Raw genomic sequence first — 14,034 nt, 5'->3', positions numbered from 1 at the left:
TTAGGAATAAAACAAAAAGAAGTCCAGGTGGACAAAGGAGAAAGTGCATAAACATAAACATAAGTCCAAGTGGACAAAGAGAAAATGACATAAACTATAATAATGAGATGAAATTATAAAAGTAAAGCATAAAATAAATTGCAAGAATAAAGAAGGCAAGAATTAAATGTTAGTGTTAGAGTTAATAATCTGATTCTGGACAAACTTAGCGCTATCTTAAGCAATCGTATATGTAATTATATAGAAGTAGAATCTATGAGGCTGGTAAATAAAATTTATGTACATATTTGTTAAAGAAATGATAGAGATCATTCTCCTAAAACATATAGCACAAGTTAAAACAAAGGTGATCAAGACTAAGTCAATGAGATGAGATCGTTACATTAATCAAGTCCTTGGGACAAACTTATCATCAACCTAAATTACTTCACATAATCCTTTGATCAAGTGGAAAGTAGATTTGAATTGGTGAAAGTTCATCAGATACTAGCCCAGACCTAATTGAATCAGATGAATCATCAATCATCCAATTGATTAAAAAAAGGAAAAAGAAGAGGGAGATGAAAGCAGCAATATCAAGCATAAAAATGATTAAAATGCAATTAAATGCATAAAAATATTTTAAAAATATTTTTTTAAAAGGAAAATAAAATATGAAAATAGAAAAGTATATCAAATCATCAAGGAAAAATAAAACAAAAATCATCATAGATCAGGGACTATCATTGGATCATATAATAACTTTTTCATAATTTTAAACTCAAGATAAATGAAGAAAATAATTGAAAATATCAAATTACGAAATAAAAAAATTGAAAGAGTGTATTGACGACATTATTGGTCCCTTCCAAACTGGTTTATTCCGGGTAGGAGCATTCATGATAACATCATTCTGGCTCAGGAAATTGTCCACAGCATGAACAGAAGGCAAGGGCGAACTGGCTCTTTCGTTGTCAAAGTTGATTTGGCTAAAGCGTATGATAACCTCAGTTGGAGTTTTGATCAAAATACTCTCACTGAGGTTGGTTGTCCGAATTCCCTGGTTCGGGTCATTATGAAGGCTATTTCCTCGGTGACGATGAGCATACGATGGAATAGAAATCAATCGAATTATTTCAGTTCTGCAAAGGGCCTTCGATAGGGAGACCCAATCTCCCCCTATCTTTTCGTTCTTTGCATGGACAAATTGTCCCATATGATTATGGATGCCGTCGATTGTGGGAAATGGAAGGGAGTCAAAGCTGGGAGAAACTTCCCAATAATCTCGCACCTGATGTTTGCAGACGATCTTCTTCTATTTGGAGAAGCTTCCTCTCAACAAATGAATTGTGTTAAGGATGTGTTGGAGAGCTTCTACTCTATTTCAGGCCAAAGAGTTAGCAAAGAGAAGACCAAAATATTTTTCTCCAATAATACACCAGTTTCAATACGACGAGAACTTACTAGTATGTCGGGATATAAAGAAACAAAAAGAGCTTGGGAAGTACCTGGGAGTTCCCATAACGGGAAGAAGACCCAAGGCTAAAGATTTTAACCACATTCTTGATAATATCAAGAGCAAACTAACGAGCTGGAAAGCGAATAATTTATCTTTTGCAGGTAGGACGACGTTGGCTAAGGCGGTTGTAGAGGCAATCCCAACATACTCCATGATGACATGCGCTCTACCTAAGAACTGTATTAAGGAGATTCACAAAGTTCATAGGAATTTCATTTGGGGACATAATGAAGAGGAGAAGCATATTCATGCCGTCCGATGGAGTAATATTTTGCAACCGAAGCAGGTGGGAGGTCTGGGACTCAGAAATCTCAATTACATGAATCAAGCTTGTCTTTCCAAAATAGGATGGAAGCTTATGTCAGACGATAAGAGCTTGTGGTGTAAAGTGCTGAAGACCAAATATGATAGGGATAGCAACAATCTCGCCACTGTCAGCGCCAAACCCCATGATTCGAGTTTGTGGAAAGAGATAGTTAAGTTATGGCCTGTTCTGATCGACATGCTTGTTTGGGACATCGGTAACGGTAATAGAGTTGATATTTGGCAAGACTGTTGGTTAAAGTCGGGGCGTATCCAGGACCAGCGGACATCCGCGACAAATACGGAGCAGCTGCAAAAGGTAACAGACTTGGTGGATTTTAATCATGATTGGAATATTAGCATATTAAATAATATGTTCACCAGAGAAATTGTGGAAGAGATCACAACCATCCACCCTCCTAGAAATTCCCATGGGGTAGATGTTTGTTTGTGGAAAGGAACTCAAAGCGGCATGTTCTCGATTTCTAGTGCGTATAGCCTCCTGAGTTGCAAAAGCCAAATTGAAGATATTGACAAAATGTGGCAATCCATCTGGAAGCTACAGGTACCGGAAAGGGTAAAGACTTTCATTTGGTTAACTAAACACGAAAGGCTCCTAACAAAAGCTTATCTTCATCGCTTATACGTCTCTGATCCGTGGTGTGAAAGTTGTGTTGGGGCTGAGGATGACATTATGCATGCGCTGCGGGATTGCGCCATGGCTAGAACCGTGTGGCTTCGTCTTGTCAGCAACAGTCACATGGAGGATTTCTTTAGGTGTAACCTTCAGGAATGGATAAACAACAACCTAGCGAACCAGTTCCACACAGAAGAGAATAATCTAACAGGAGAAGTTTGGGCAACTACATGCCATTCCTTGTGGTACTGGAGAAACTAGAGAAAACATGATGAAAATTTCATCATGCCTAGTAATCTTTTACTCATAATTAATAACAGAGTCAAGGAATTTCTCGCCTGCGAACAGTCTAACCGAACATTCATAGCAAGACATCAGGAGGTGAAGCATGTTACCTGGAAACCTCCAAGTCAGGGTTGGATTTGTGTTAATGTTGATGGGATGGTTAACAGTTCCCACAAGGCAGCTTGCGGAGGTATAATGAGGAACCTTAACGGGGAGTGGTGCGGTGGTTTCTCCAAATTCATTGGTACGTGTAACATAGAAGTAGTCGAAACTTGGGGGATCCTGGAAGGTATGAAGTTTGCGCTTAGCAGAGGGTTCCGCAGAATAGAGATCCAATCAGACAACAAACGGGCGATCGATAAAATCAATGGGAAGAAATCCTATATTGGAGCAGTTACATGGCTCTTAAGTCAAATCAACCAAATGCTCTTGAGCGATATCCATGTTAATTTCATCCACATCTATAGAGAAGCCAACCGTTGCGCTGATGCAATGGCAAGGCGGAGTATCAATCATGATTCTAGATCTCAAGTTTTTGATGTTTGTCCAGCTGATTTAATTTCCTTAGTGTCTCACGACTTGTCAGGGGTTACTACCCCTAGAGTTATCCTGTTGTAGTTTCGTTGTTTTCTTTGGGCTTAGGCCCTCCATCATTTCAAAAAAAAAATAATAATAATTCAAAGTATTTTTTGTGAATTTTTTTGGTATTTTTTGTAATAAAAATGAGTGAGTTATGAATTTTTAAAGATAAAATCAATTTAAATAAAATAAAAGAAAAATAAATTAAATTATAAAATTCCAGAGACGTCAAATCTAGATTCATTAATCCTTTTGGGAGATCCAAAGGCGCTTAAGCTAAGGACTATGGTGGAACTGAGTCAAAATGCACGCATGAAACTAAAAAAGGTCAAGCCAATTAGAACATTTCATTTGGTATGATTTTATTGGTTAAAGGTGACACCTCATCATCTTCAACCTCCAGCCAACGGAATTTTTCAGAAAACATTTGAAAAATGTGAATCCAAAAGAAGCAACCATATAGGCTCAAACATTATCTATTTTGATTCGTCTTCTCATCGCCATTTCAATCGTGTCAACCAATAAAGTTTATTTAAACTGAGGTATGAGAATTTTGAAGAAAACCAGAAGATATTTGAAAACGATTTTAAAAAATAAACAAGGTTAAAGGATCAAACAATGAAAACCAAGGATACAGTGAGCATCAGCATATTGAGGACTACATTGTGGTGTTTTATTTGAAGCAATTTGAAGCTCGTAGCTAATTGAATGAAGTAAGGTCGATTTGCTCTGAAACTTGACTTGGTTGGACTGATTTGGTGACTCTCAGACCTTGATTTTAGTCGTATTAGCTTCAGTGAAGATCAGGGAAGGTGAGTGAATAAAAAAAGATCTGGAAGCAAGGGAAATATGAAAATGAAGTGAGTGATTTTGAATGTTTGGAATGAGTTTAGCAACAATTGTTTAGCTGTCAAAAGCTTGTAAAATGAAGAGAAGAAGGTCCTTATTTATAGGAGAAGCAAATGGAACGCTGAGGTGTGGTGAATGATAAGAATTTCAATCAAATCGTGTGCACACTTGATGATAAGAAAAGTGTGACTTCCATTCACTCAAAACTCACTCAATTCAGGCGTTTTGGATGTTAATTATCTTCTGGACACTTTTTAACCTTGATTAGAAGCAAAAACACATGCTAAATTGGCTTAACAAAAGAGTTTAATTGATTCAAAAATCTGATCATGGTGCAAACTTCAGCTTCAAGCAACCACTTTCAAATTCATGGGGGCATCATGCACATGAGGCTTTTTACACTCATTCTTTTTGAAATTGATAGACAACATCAAAAATATCACAATGCGCCAAGAAAGTATTCATTTGGAATCTTGAGTCAAAATTTATGTCACTTGGAAAATGGCACGATGCAACTAAGTTCATACTTAGAAAAATTCTAAGTCCAAATACCTTAAAATGACATGTAATATTCCAATGAATTACATGGATTTCCAAGCATTTTTAGCTCTTGATCCTTGAAGAGAATTTGTAGAGAGCATCATGAATTGTATTGTGCAAAAAGAATGAGACTCAAATGATAAAAATTGAGCAAGTTATGGTTTTGGGAAGTTGGACAAAAATCAATTGAAATTAGGTTGAAGTTTAACTAAGTCTACAAATGACCTATAATGTTTTCAAATCTTTGATGATCAAGAAGAGTCATTTTCCCAAAGAAGCATTCAAAACTGTTGAAAAATGAAGGAGTTACACTCTTTTGACTGTAGACTTGAAAAGTTGACTTTCTAGGTCAAACCACCTTGATCAAAATTGCATCCTTTGACATTTTCTTATAGTGCAAGGCACTATGATTTATATATGAACTCAAAATGATGTCTCCTTGAATGAATTAAGATTGAATCTGGCCATCCTTGAGGTTACTTAATGATGAAGGCATGGAAATAAACACATGAAACTTCGATTAATTGACTATGAATGATACTTGAGAATGATATGACCTAATATTATAGGTCAATATTTCATACATAAGCCTTTGAGAATCACTGATGATTTTGCTTTGACTTTGAGAACCTTCAAACCCTAACTAAGGAACCATGATTGATGTCTATGATTAAAACCCTATCCTGCAAACAAAAAGGAAAGAAACAAGACATATTTTAATATTTTGATTAGATGTTAGTAAACAAAAAACAAAAAATACAAAAGGGTGCTTGGTGATCCCTAAGTGATGAGACCCACAAGAGAGCCTAAGATATGAGAGTATCAAGCTTGTGATCTTGATGCAATGTGTAGATGAATATGAGGTGGGGATCTTAGGGGTAAAAATTAGGGTATGCCAATTGCTCCATATATACTTCCTCTTTAAGATCACCATGTAAAAATGCATTTTTTTACGTCAAGTTGATGAAGAGGCCAATGTTGAATGGATGTAAAGGCTACAGGAAGTCTAACAAATGCCATCTTGGTTATAGGCGAGAAGGTATCACTATAATCCAACCCAGAAATTTGAGTGTATCCTTTTGCTACCAAGTGGGATTTAAATCGACCAATCTTACCATCTGGACCAAACTTCACTAAATAAAGGCAACAACAACCTACTAAAGATTTCACAAGGGGTAGAGAAACCATTTCCCATGTACCACTATTTTGAAGAGCACACATTTCATCAATCATTTCTTGCCTCTACTCATGGTGAGATAATGCTTCACCTGGAGTTTTAGGAATAGAAATAGAAGACAAAGAAGACAAACAAGTATACTACAAAGGAGAAAGACGGTAATAACATAAATCAATATAATGTGGAGAAGAATTTCGTTTTTGACGTATACCTTTTTAAAGGGAAATTGGAATATCGGACTCAGGTCGTAGGATCGGATCCGGTGATGGCGAGAGCGTCAAAAGAGAGTCTGCAATGACCTCAGGGACAAGTACAAACTTAGGGACATGTACGACCTCAGGGGCAGGTACAAAAAATGTTGGTTGACAAAACTGATATGTTTGAAGTAGGCGAGAAGTGGGGGGATCAACCAAAAGGGTATCTAGTGGGTCAAGTTCCCTAGTACGATGGGGGACAATGGCATATGGGACTTCCGTAAGAGGTGTGGGAGTACTTTCCTAAAGGGGTTCTGGAGTTATTTGGCTGGACTTGAAATATGGAACAAACTCGAAGAAGGTAACATCGGTCGATACGAGGTATAATTATAAAGTATGTGAATAGCAACAATAACCTTTTTGGGATTGATGATAACCAAGAAAGACACACTTTAGTGATCGAGCTGATAGATTATCAAGACCAAGAGAGAGATTGTGTACAAAACATATGGACTTGAAGACTCGAGGAGAAATTGTGTGAAGTGGAGACTTGGGAAAAAGGATTGAATGAGGGATTTTATTGTTAAGGACAGATGAGAGCATGCGATTTATAATGTAACATGTCATTAGCACAACATCCCCCAAAAAATTGAAGTGGAACATTACCATGGAGAAGTAGGGTCCGAGTGGTTTCTATGAGATGCTGATGTTTGCGTTCGGCTACCCCGTTTTATTGAGGTCAATGAGGGCAAGTTGTTTGGTGGAGAATACTATTGCTGGATATAAAAGTTTGAAATTGTTGGGATAAGCATTCACGAGCATTATCACTTCTTAAGGTACAAATAGACACAAAAACTGAGTTTTTATTTCTTTATAAAATTGTTCAAAAATAAAAAATAATTTAGATCATTTTTTTCATTAAAATAACCACGTCTAACGTGAAAAATCATCAATAAAGGTGCAAAATACTTAGACTCAAGAGTAGAGACAATACACGAGGGACCCCAAACATCGGAGTGAACTAAAGCAAAAGGGGACGAAACTCGTTTATTGACTGGATTGGGAAATTGACTACGAGTGTGTTTCTCTAATTGACATGACTCACAATGTAAATTAGATACCTTCGATAAACTTGGCACCAACTTCTGTAGTTTGGAAAGAGCGGAATGACCTATGTGAGCATGGATAGTGAGTGGAGAGTCTTTGGATGAGCATGGCTAAGATGACACTGAAAGGTAATAAAGGCCTTGAGACTCACATCCGATACCAATCGTCTGTCTCAAACTTCAATTCTGCAGCGTAACATTACTGATAGTAAAAGTGACAATACAATCAAGAGAACGAGTTAAATGACCGACTAGAAATAAATTAAATGGACAATTAGGTACATAGAGAACAAAAGTAACAGAGAGAGAGAAGGTAGAATTTGAACAGTACCAATCCCTTCAGATCGGGTTTGAGATCCATTGACAGAAGTTATAGTAGGTAAGAAACCCGAGGTAGAGAGGGAAGAGAAAAGATTTTTTATTACTAGTAACATGATCAGACGCACCCGAATCAAGGATCCTAGATACAAGAAAAGATGGTTGAGAGAGGCAAACAAATGAATTACCAGTGTGTGCAACCGAAGCAGTAGAATTTGAGTTATGATAATTCTGGTACCACCTGAGGAAATCATCATAGTTAGGCGTAAAGTTCTAAGGAGTAGCCATGAGTATTTGAAAAGAGAAAACATCACGCAAAATGGGTTAAAAGGGATCTATTTGAATTGGATCACAATTTTCTATGAGTGAAAATTAAAATTTGAGAATAGATCTAGAACAGTTGCACGTCGCCGAGTGGGCGGTGAAAAAGTAGTCGGGATGGACCGAATTTGAAGAGGTGCTTCAGCTGGAAGGTTGCCGAAAACAGTAGTGGCGACTGCGGTAGTCCGGTGGTGGCTGGAGAAATTAAAAAATCGATGTCGAAATGAGTCACGACAATGTATGGAAGACAACCCAGAGTTAAGGCACGGTTTGCCAAAATTTTCTCACTGGAAGACAGTGGGTAAATCGGATAAAGCACAGTGATAGGTTGTCTCTTAGTAAGTTATGGATATCATATTAAGAAATGTGGTTGACCTAACTCAATCCTACAAAACGACTTGTAGGGTGAGGATTGCCCTCACATATAAGGACATGTTCAAGTCATATATTGTTCGATAAATTTTAAATAATCTCGCATCTCTGAAGTATGAGTACTTCTAAAATGGTGAAGTACCGGTATCGGGTACGCACCCGTACCGGGTACACGTACTATACTCGTGGTACTTCATTTTTTCTCATTATTTGATTTTAAAGTGAAATTTATGAAATTTTCAAATATTAATATACTATATTTATGTATAAATATATTTTAATTTATTCGTTATTTTATCTCAATATTATTTTTAATTTTTTAAAAACTTTTATAGTGGTGTATAAAAAATATAATGTAAGAATACCACAGCTCTTTTAAAAATTTACCGTATCTAGTACAGGTACCATGCCTGTCCCTATGCATCATAGTCTCACATGCATATGGGATAATCCAATTGTTGTTGCTGATAGAAATCAATCCTTTGTGTATGCAGCAGGGCACATTTATCATTTATGACCCCGGAGAACATTGGGTGTGACTCTAGTTTTGAAAATGGTTAAATCTAAAAATTATGAAAAACATTTCTCTTTTTGGTATTTTAAATCGCTTTTACCGGATGAAAGTACCAAAAAGAGTTTGAAAGTATCCAATAGTATAGTCAAATTCAAAGTGATGTGGTTATAACAGGTAATAATATTGTGAACCATATTTTTCATCTGCCACATCATTGAAGGAGAAAATAGTAGTTTAAACTGACAGAAGTTGTCTTTTGGTGTGTTGATGAATGCAGGTGTGTCAGTGACAGGAGAATCTGACTCGTTTGGTTTCTACTTAAGTTATTGGCTCCATCTGTGTAACACTGTCACCTCTAGGAGAATCTGACTCGTTTGGTTTCTACTTAAGTTATTGGCTCCATCTGTGTAACACTGTCACCTCTAGGAGAATCTGACTCGTTTGGTTTCTACTTAAGTTATTGGCTCCATCTGTGTAACACTGTCACCTCTTTCTGATTGTCACCTCTTTCTGCAAGAGTTTGAGAAGAATGAAGTTTTTTAGAGTTTCTAAGTGTTTCATTTGGAGATGTTGAGTTGAATGAGATCACCATTGTAGCAAGCAATGTATTAGTGGATGACCACCATGGTATTTTGGCAATGGTTTTGAAATAGAAAGTGTCAAGATTAATATTCATACCAGCTCATATTCAAAAAGATCCAGTTCATCTTTCATATTAAAAATATTCATACCTAAGCCAACACCAAGAATGCAAGAAATATGGTTTCCTTTATCTGAACTTGAACTTAAACTCTCCTTAGTCTACTCCCTGTTGGGAAAATCTATGCTTTGAACAATTTGGTTAAACAAACAATTCCAGAAACATCGACACTCCAAAGGAGTAGAAGACCCATGGACCATGGTCATGGACATTTGAGAAAACTATGGAGGTTAAAGCAGGAAGCATAACTCAAAAACTCATAGGAGAAAAGTAATTAAGTTTAAATTTTATTGTCATTTTCGTCTCTAAACTTGTACCTACCTTCACTATCCTAGCCAAATTGCACACATCAGCATCCATGGTAGTAGAAAACGACCAACGTTAGTAAAAGAAACAGTTAAAAAAACTTATTAACAAACAAGGATTAGAGTGACTAACAGAATAAACATTGAAAAACTTATTAGTAATTCGGTTTTTGTCAGTGACCAATATCATAAAGTCGTAACACCTTTAAGGACTAAGGGGTGTCAGTGACCTATTTGAATTTGATTTTTAGTACAAATTATATCGTGAGACATCTGGATTTGATTTTTAACAGGGTGCAGTTGTGATGGCCTCTAGCATTGCTAACTATAACCAACATGACACAATTCTATCAGTTGTGGAATTCACCTCCAACAAGTTCTTTGCTGAAATGCCTAAATCTGAGAAATGTGATTTCCTGCATTAATAGAAGCCATTGCGTAGAACGTTGGGGAAAAGATCATAGTTTGTTAACTATACACGTCTCAATCTTCAGTTTCTGTCTCCATAACCGGTAGAATGCTTAAAGCTGAAGCACCAAGGTGCATACCCCTAACTATACCTCCATACCCAACTTTAATCTTATGACACAAAATCAAGATGGAATCCCAAAGTGCTGTTCTTCCCTGAAATGAATCTCAACGCTGTTAGCAAACCAAGACGATAAAATAACTTGTAATGGTTTATATGAACACATGATAACATGAGGCTACACAAGTTTTACTCACCTGAAGAGAAAGCTGCAGCTTCTTATCCCAGTACAAGGCGAAAATCGGTGGACCCTGCTTTCCAACTACTAGTATACATGCTCCCGGGTGCAACACGGAAGGGACCGAAGACACTACGGAAATGTATTTCTCTGGAAATCTTTCCTTTGGAGGAAGGACTCCCAAGAATAAGGGGTTTTTGCTAGACTGAGCCGCTCCGGCATAAGACATAGCATCCGCATGTAACATCCATTTTGGATGTTCTAGGAAAGCACAAAACAGATACAAAAGCAAGTGAGAATCAGATGGTAGCTCAAGTGTCCATTTTTTATTCTTTTTATCATAAACTTCACCGCTGCCAAGATACTCATAATTCTTCAGGCAGGTTCCTTCCGCAAGCTCTGAAAATACAGACAAGGTAAACTCAGGCAATAAAATCAATATCAGATAAATGAAGTCCTGCTGCAAAGAATCTGATGAACGTTATGTCATGAGTAATATGAACAAATATCCATAATTCTGCGCCTACCTTTGATCCTTTGCACAGTGTAATCAGCTCGAACACTGCTTTGAGGTAGCAAGCCTTTTACCCACTCCCCTTTAACCAAAGCTTGAAGTCTTTGGTGTTCAGTGATAGCATCAACACAGTCCTGCATGACAGAAACCAACTGACTTTGCTGTGGGGGTTGTTGCGAATTGGCTGTATGCAAATATGAAACAGCAGGAGGTTATCAGAAATCAGAAGCTATCGGCAAATATAATAAAACTGGGAAACATAATATTACATTTAAATTTTAATTGACCAATATGAGTATATGAATATGTATCAACGTACATTTAGAAGCCTCTATGGCCTGCACAAGAGTAGAATGCAACTGATGAAGCAATCCATCTTCATTTAGGGTAACTGTAGGTTGCCAGTCATGAGTCTTATCAATTGATGGCAGTGTAGCTGCGGTTCCTGTAGACAGCGTATCATTGCCCACTTGATTGACTGTAATTGAAATACCAAGTTTGGCAGCTGCTTGCATAACCTATGAATATGAAAAACTTAGGTCCAAGGGAAATGAATTAAATTAGTCTGCGCTCAATCATGTTTGATGTTGAGTATCTAACTTTAGCTATTTTGGTTAAGAGCACAACTAATGAAAATCAGCGGACCTCAATAAATAAACGCCATAGAAGTTATGAGCAAAAGCTTCATTGGAAACAATCATTGTCTCAATACTCATGTTCCCTCTCAATAGCAATTCTATGTCAGATATCTATACACACAAATTTGCGAGGACATGAAACCCTCCACGAAAATATTACTTCAAACATTGACATGCTAGAATTTAATATTAACAACAATCGTATTGACATCTGCAGCCAATATTTTTCTTGATTAGCTAGAAACTCTTTTTGGCTAGGAAGCAGGAGTGTGAGTGGAAAAGTCTTAGAAATAATACTATGCATGCAACATTGCTTTAAACATCGAAGAAAAGATATAGATATAAATGAACCTGAACATGACTTGTGTCAATCTTGTGAATCAAAGGATTAAGCAAAACTGAAGAGAACCATTGCCTGAGTTGGTCACGCCACTGCTCAATTTGAGGATAGACACCGAAATGATCAAAAGCTTCAACTGCTTCTTCCATGGACATTGGTGGAGGAAGGTCACCACTTTCTCCCTTCTTAGGCGGAGTATTAAACTTCTGGGAGCCCGGAGACATCCTCACAGGTCTCAATGGCGTACGTCTTTTAGCTCCAGAGTTATTAGCCGACCCTGTAACTGTATTAGGACTCGCTATTCCAAAACCAGGAACTGAAGGTGGTGGAGTCGACAGCTTCCCTGCAGATTCCATTATTCTTTCATCAACTTCAGCTAAGAACTGCTCCAGCCCTTCCTCTGATGTTATCTTACTACCAGAAGACACCCTCCTATTAGACCAAGGACTCGACACTACCGAATCCATTCCCCCCGAACCCTGCGCAGACGAAACAACTCCGCGAGAAAGATACAAAGACGCCGAACCGGGCGACCTCGACAGAGCACTAATAGAACGACCTGGAGCACCCCTATTAGAATTCGAACCATCCGAATCAACACGACGGCTAGGACTCGAAATTGGCTGATGAAGCGGAACAAGCAACTCGGAAGAAGCTGCCGACTGCGGTTTAGCTTTCGGAGGCTTTTTCGCCGACTCCGACTGTACCAAATCAACTTTCGCCTTGACTCCTAAAAGCTCTAACTGATGTTTAGTAAGAGACATTTGATTCTTATTAGCTTGGTTAGAATTAGGTGCAACAACACCTCCACTATACCTAGTTTTACGCAGAAACACAACTTTGAAGAGTGCTAAGAAAGTTCCAATGAAGAGAAAACCCAATAGAGTTTGTAGTGTCTTGACAAGCCAATCTGAATTTCAATAAAAAAAACAATAAAATAGCAATAAAATATAAATGAGACCCAGATTTTCAAAAATTGAAAAGAAGACAAAAAAAAGGTTTAAAGTTGAGAACTTTACAAGCTGTGAAAGGGGAAACGGATTGGAGTTTGAAGATATCAATGAATCCATTTTCCCTACAATAACAATACATGAAAGTTAGATAGGCTAGGCATAGCATGATGGAATGAATGATGGAAAAAGTGGTACCTGAATATGATGGTGAGAAAGGCGAATGCGGAAGCGGAGAAGAAGGAGAGGATGGAAATGAGAGTGAAATTGGAGGGTTGAAGACTGTTGGAGGTGAGGACTGCGGATAGATTAGGGTTTTGATAGACGGAGAATTGGGATTTGGAGGATGGAGAAGAAGAAGCCATGGTTTGGTTAGGGTTTTGGCTCTGAGTGGGGTTTATAGGTTATACTTCAAATTCAAAATTGCATGGTGCTCAGTTATTAGTACTCCCTCATATTCAAAATGAGAGTTGTTTTAGCAAATTTTTACTTAAATTCATAGATTTATTGGTTTATAGGTTATGCTGATGTGTCAATTTATAATGTGTTTTTTTTTCCGGAATATATAAAGATATAGATCATTTCTTATTTTCAAATTGAAACATTGAATTATCTCTTGCATTAAAGTCCTTAATGCATTGATATTGTTATTGGTAAAGATACTATTTTCAAATTCATTCAAATCTCTTCAACTTCGATATTTTCTCCTTCTTCATCTCTTCCCTCTCCAATTTGCCACCTCTGTCACATACTCTCACCGTTTCTGTTCAACCTAAAAATTGAATTGTCGTCATTGTATGACTTCTGCCATCAACTTTGTTATCTGCCTCAAGGTATGTTCAATGTTGTTCAATCTTTGTTGTTGGAAAATATATGTTCGCGAGGTTCTACTTTGAAAGTTCGAGTTCTAAACAAGGTTTTCCATTTTCTTCTCATTCACAATTACACCAACACTGAAGTTTCTTCCACACTCATCAGCAACAACAACTATCGAGAATCACGTCAACAACAACAACAACCGAAAATCAAAAAACCATGGAGCCAGCAATAAGTTTCCAAGTGCAATTTGGTGAGGTTCCATGGACAAGTTCCATTGCAATACATATAATTTGAAGCACTTTTTAGGGTTCTGATTTTGAACCTTCGGTTTAAAATAACAATAAATATCGAGTTTCTTCCACACTCAT

The 14,034-nt window shown here is 37.3% G+C and overlaps 1 protein-coding gene across 1 annotated transcript; it reads right to left on the bottom strand.

Annotated features, from left to right (window-relative positions):
• Window positions 1–9,817: 9,817 nt before the first annotated feature.
• LOC131606953 (uncharacterized) lies at window positions 9,818–13,328 on the bottom strand. The gene is made up of 7 exons (XM_058879031.1): window positions 13,046–13,328; window positions 12,917–12,972; window positions 11,909–12,807; window positions 11,239–11,437; window positions 10,933–11,103; window positions 10,425–10,804; window positions 9,818–10,322 (listed from the first exon to the last, which is right to left on the bottom strand). Exons 1-7 carry the CDS (start codon window positions 13,210–13,212, stop codon window positions 10,182–10,184), a joined length of 2,013 nt encoding a protein of 670 aa, XP_058735014.1. The 5' UTR covers window positions 13,213–13,328; the 3' UTR covers window positions 9,818–10,181.
• Between the last annotated feature and the right edge of the window lie 706 nt (window positions 13,329–14,034).

Source organism: Vicia villosa, linkage group LG5, assembly GCF_029867415.1.
Source record: "Vicia villosa cultivar HV-30 ecotype Madison, WI linkage group LG5, Vvil1.0, whole genome shotgun sequence".
Lineage (NCBI taxonomy): Eukaryota > Viridiplantae > Streptophyta > Magnoliopsida > Fabales > Fabaceae > Vicia > Vicia villosa.
The sequence above is the reverse complement of the archived record's forward strand: the minus strand, read 5'-3'. Positions and strand labels throughout refer to the sequence as shown.

Bases quoted from the DNA above. Each gene is read 5' to 3' on its own strand.
- LOC131606953 (XM_058879031.1), bottom strand. From the start codon at position 13,212: ATGGCTTCTTCTTCTCCATCCTCCAAATCCCAATTCTCCGTCTATCAA. The intron at 12,973-13,045 runs GTACCACTTTTT...TTGTTATTGTAG, and splicing joins TTTCTCACCATCATATTCAG to GGAAAATGGATTCATTGATA. The intron at 10,805-10,932 runs GTAGGCGCAGAA...CTGTATTTTCAG, and splicing joins CACTGTGCAAAGGATCAAAG to AGCTTGCGGAAGGAACCTGC.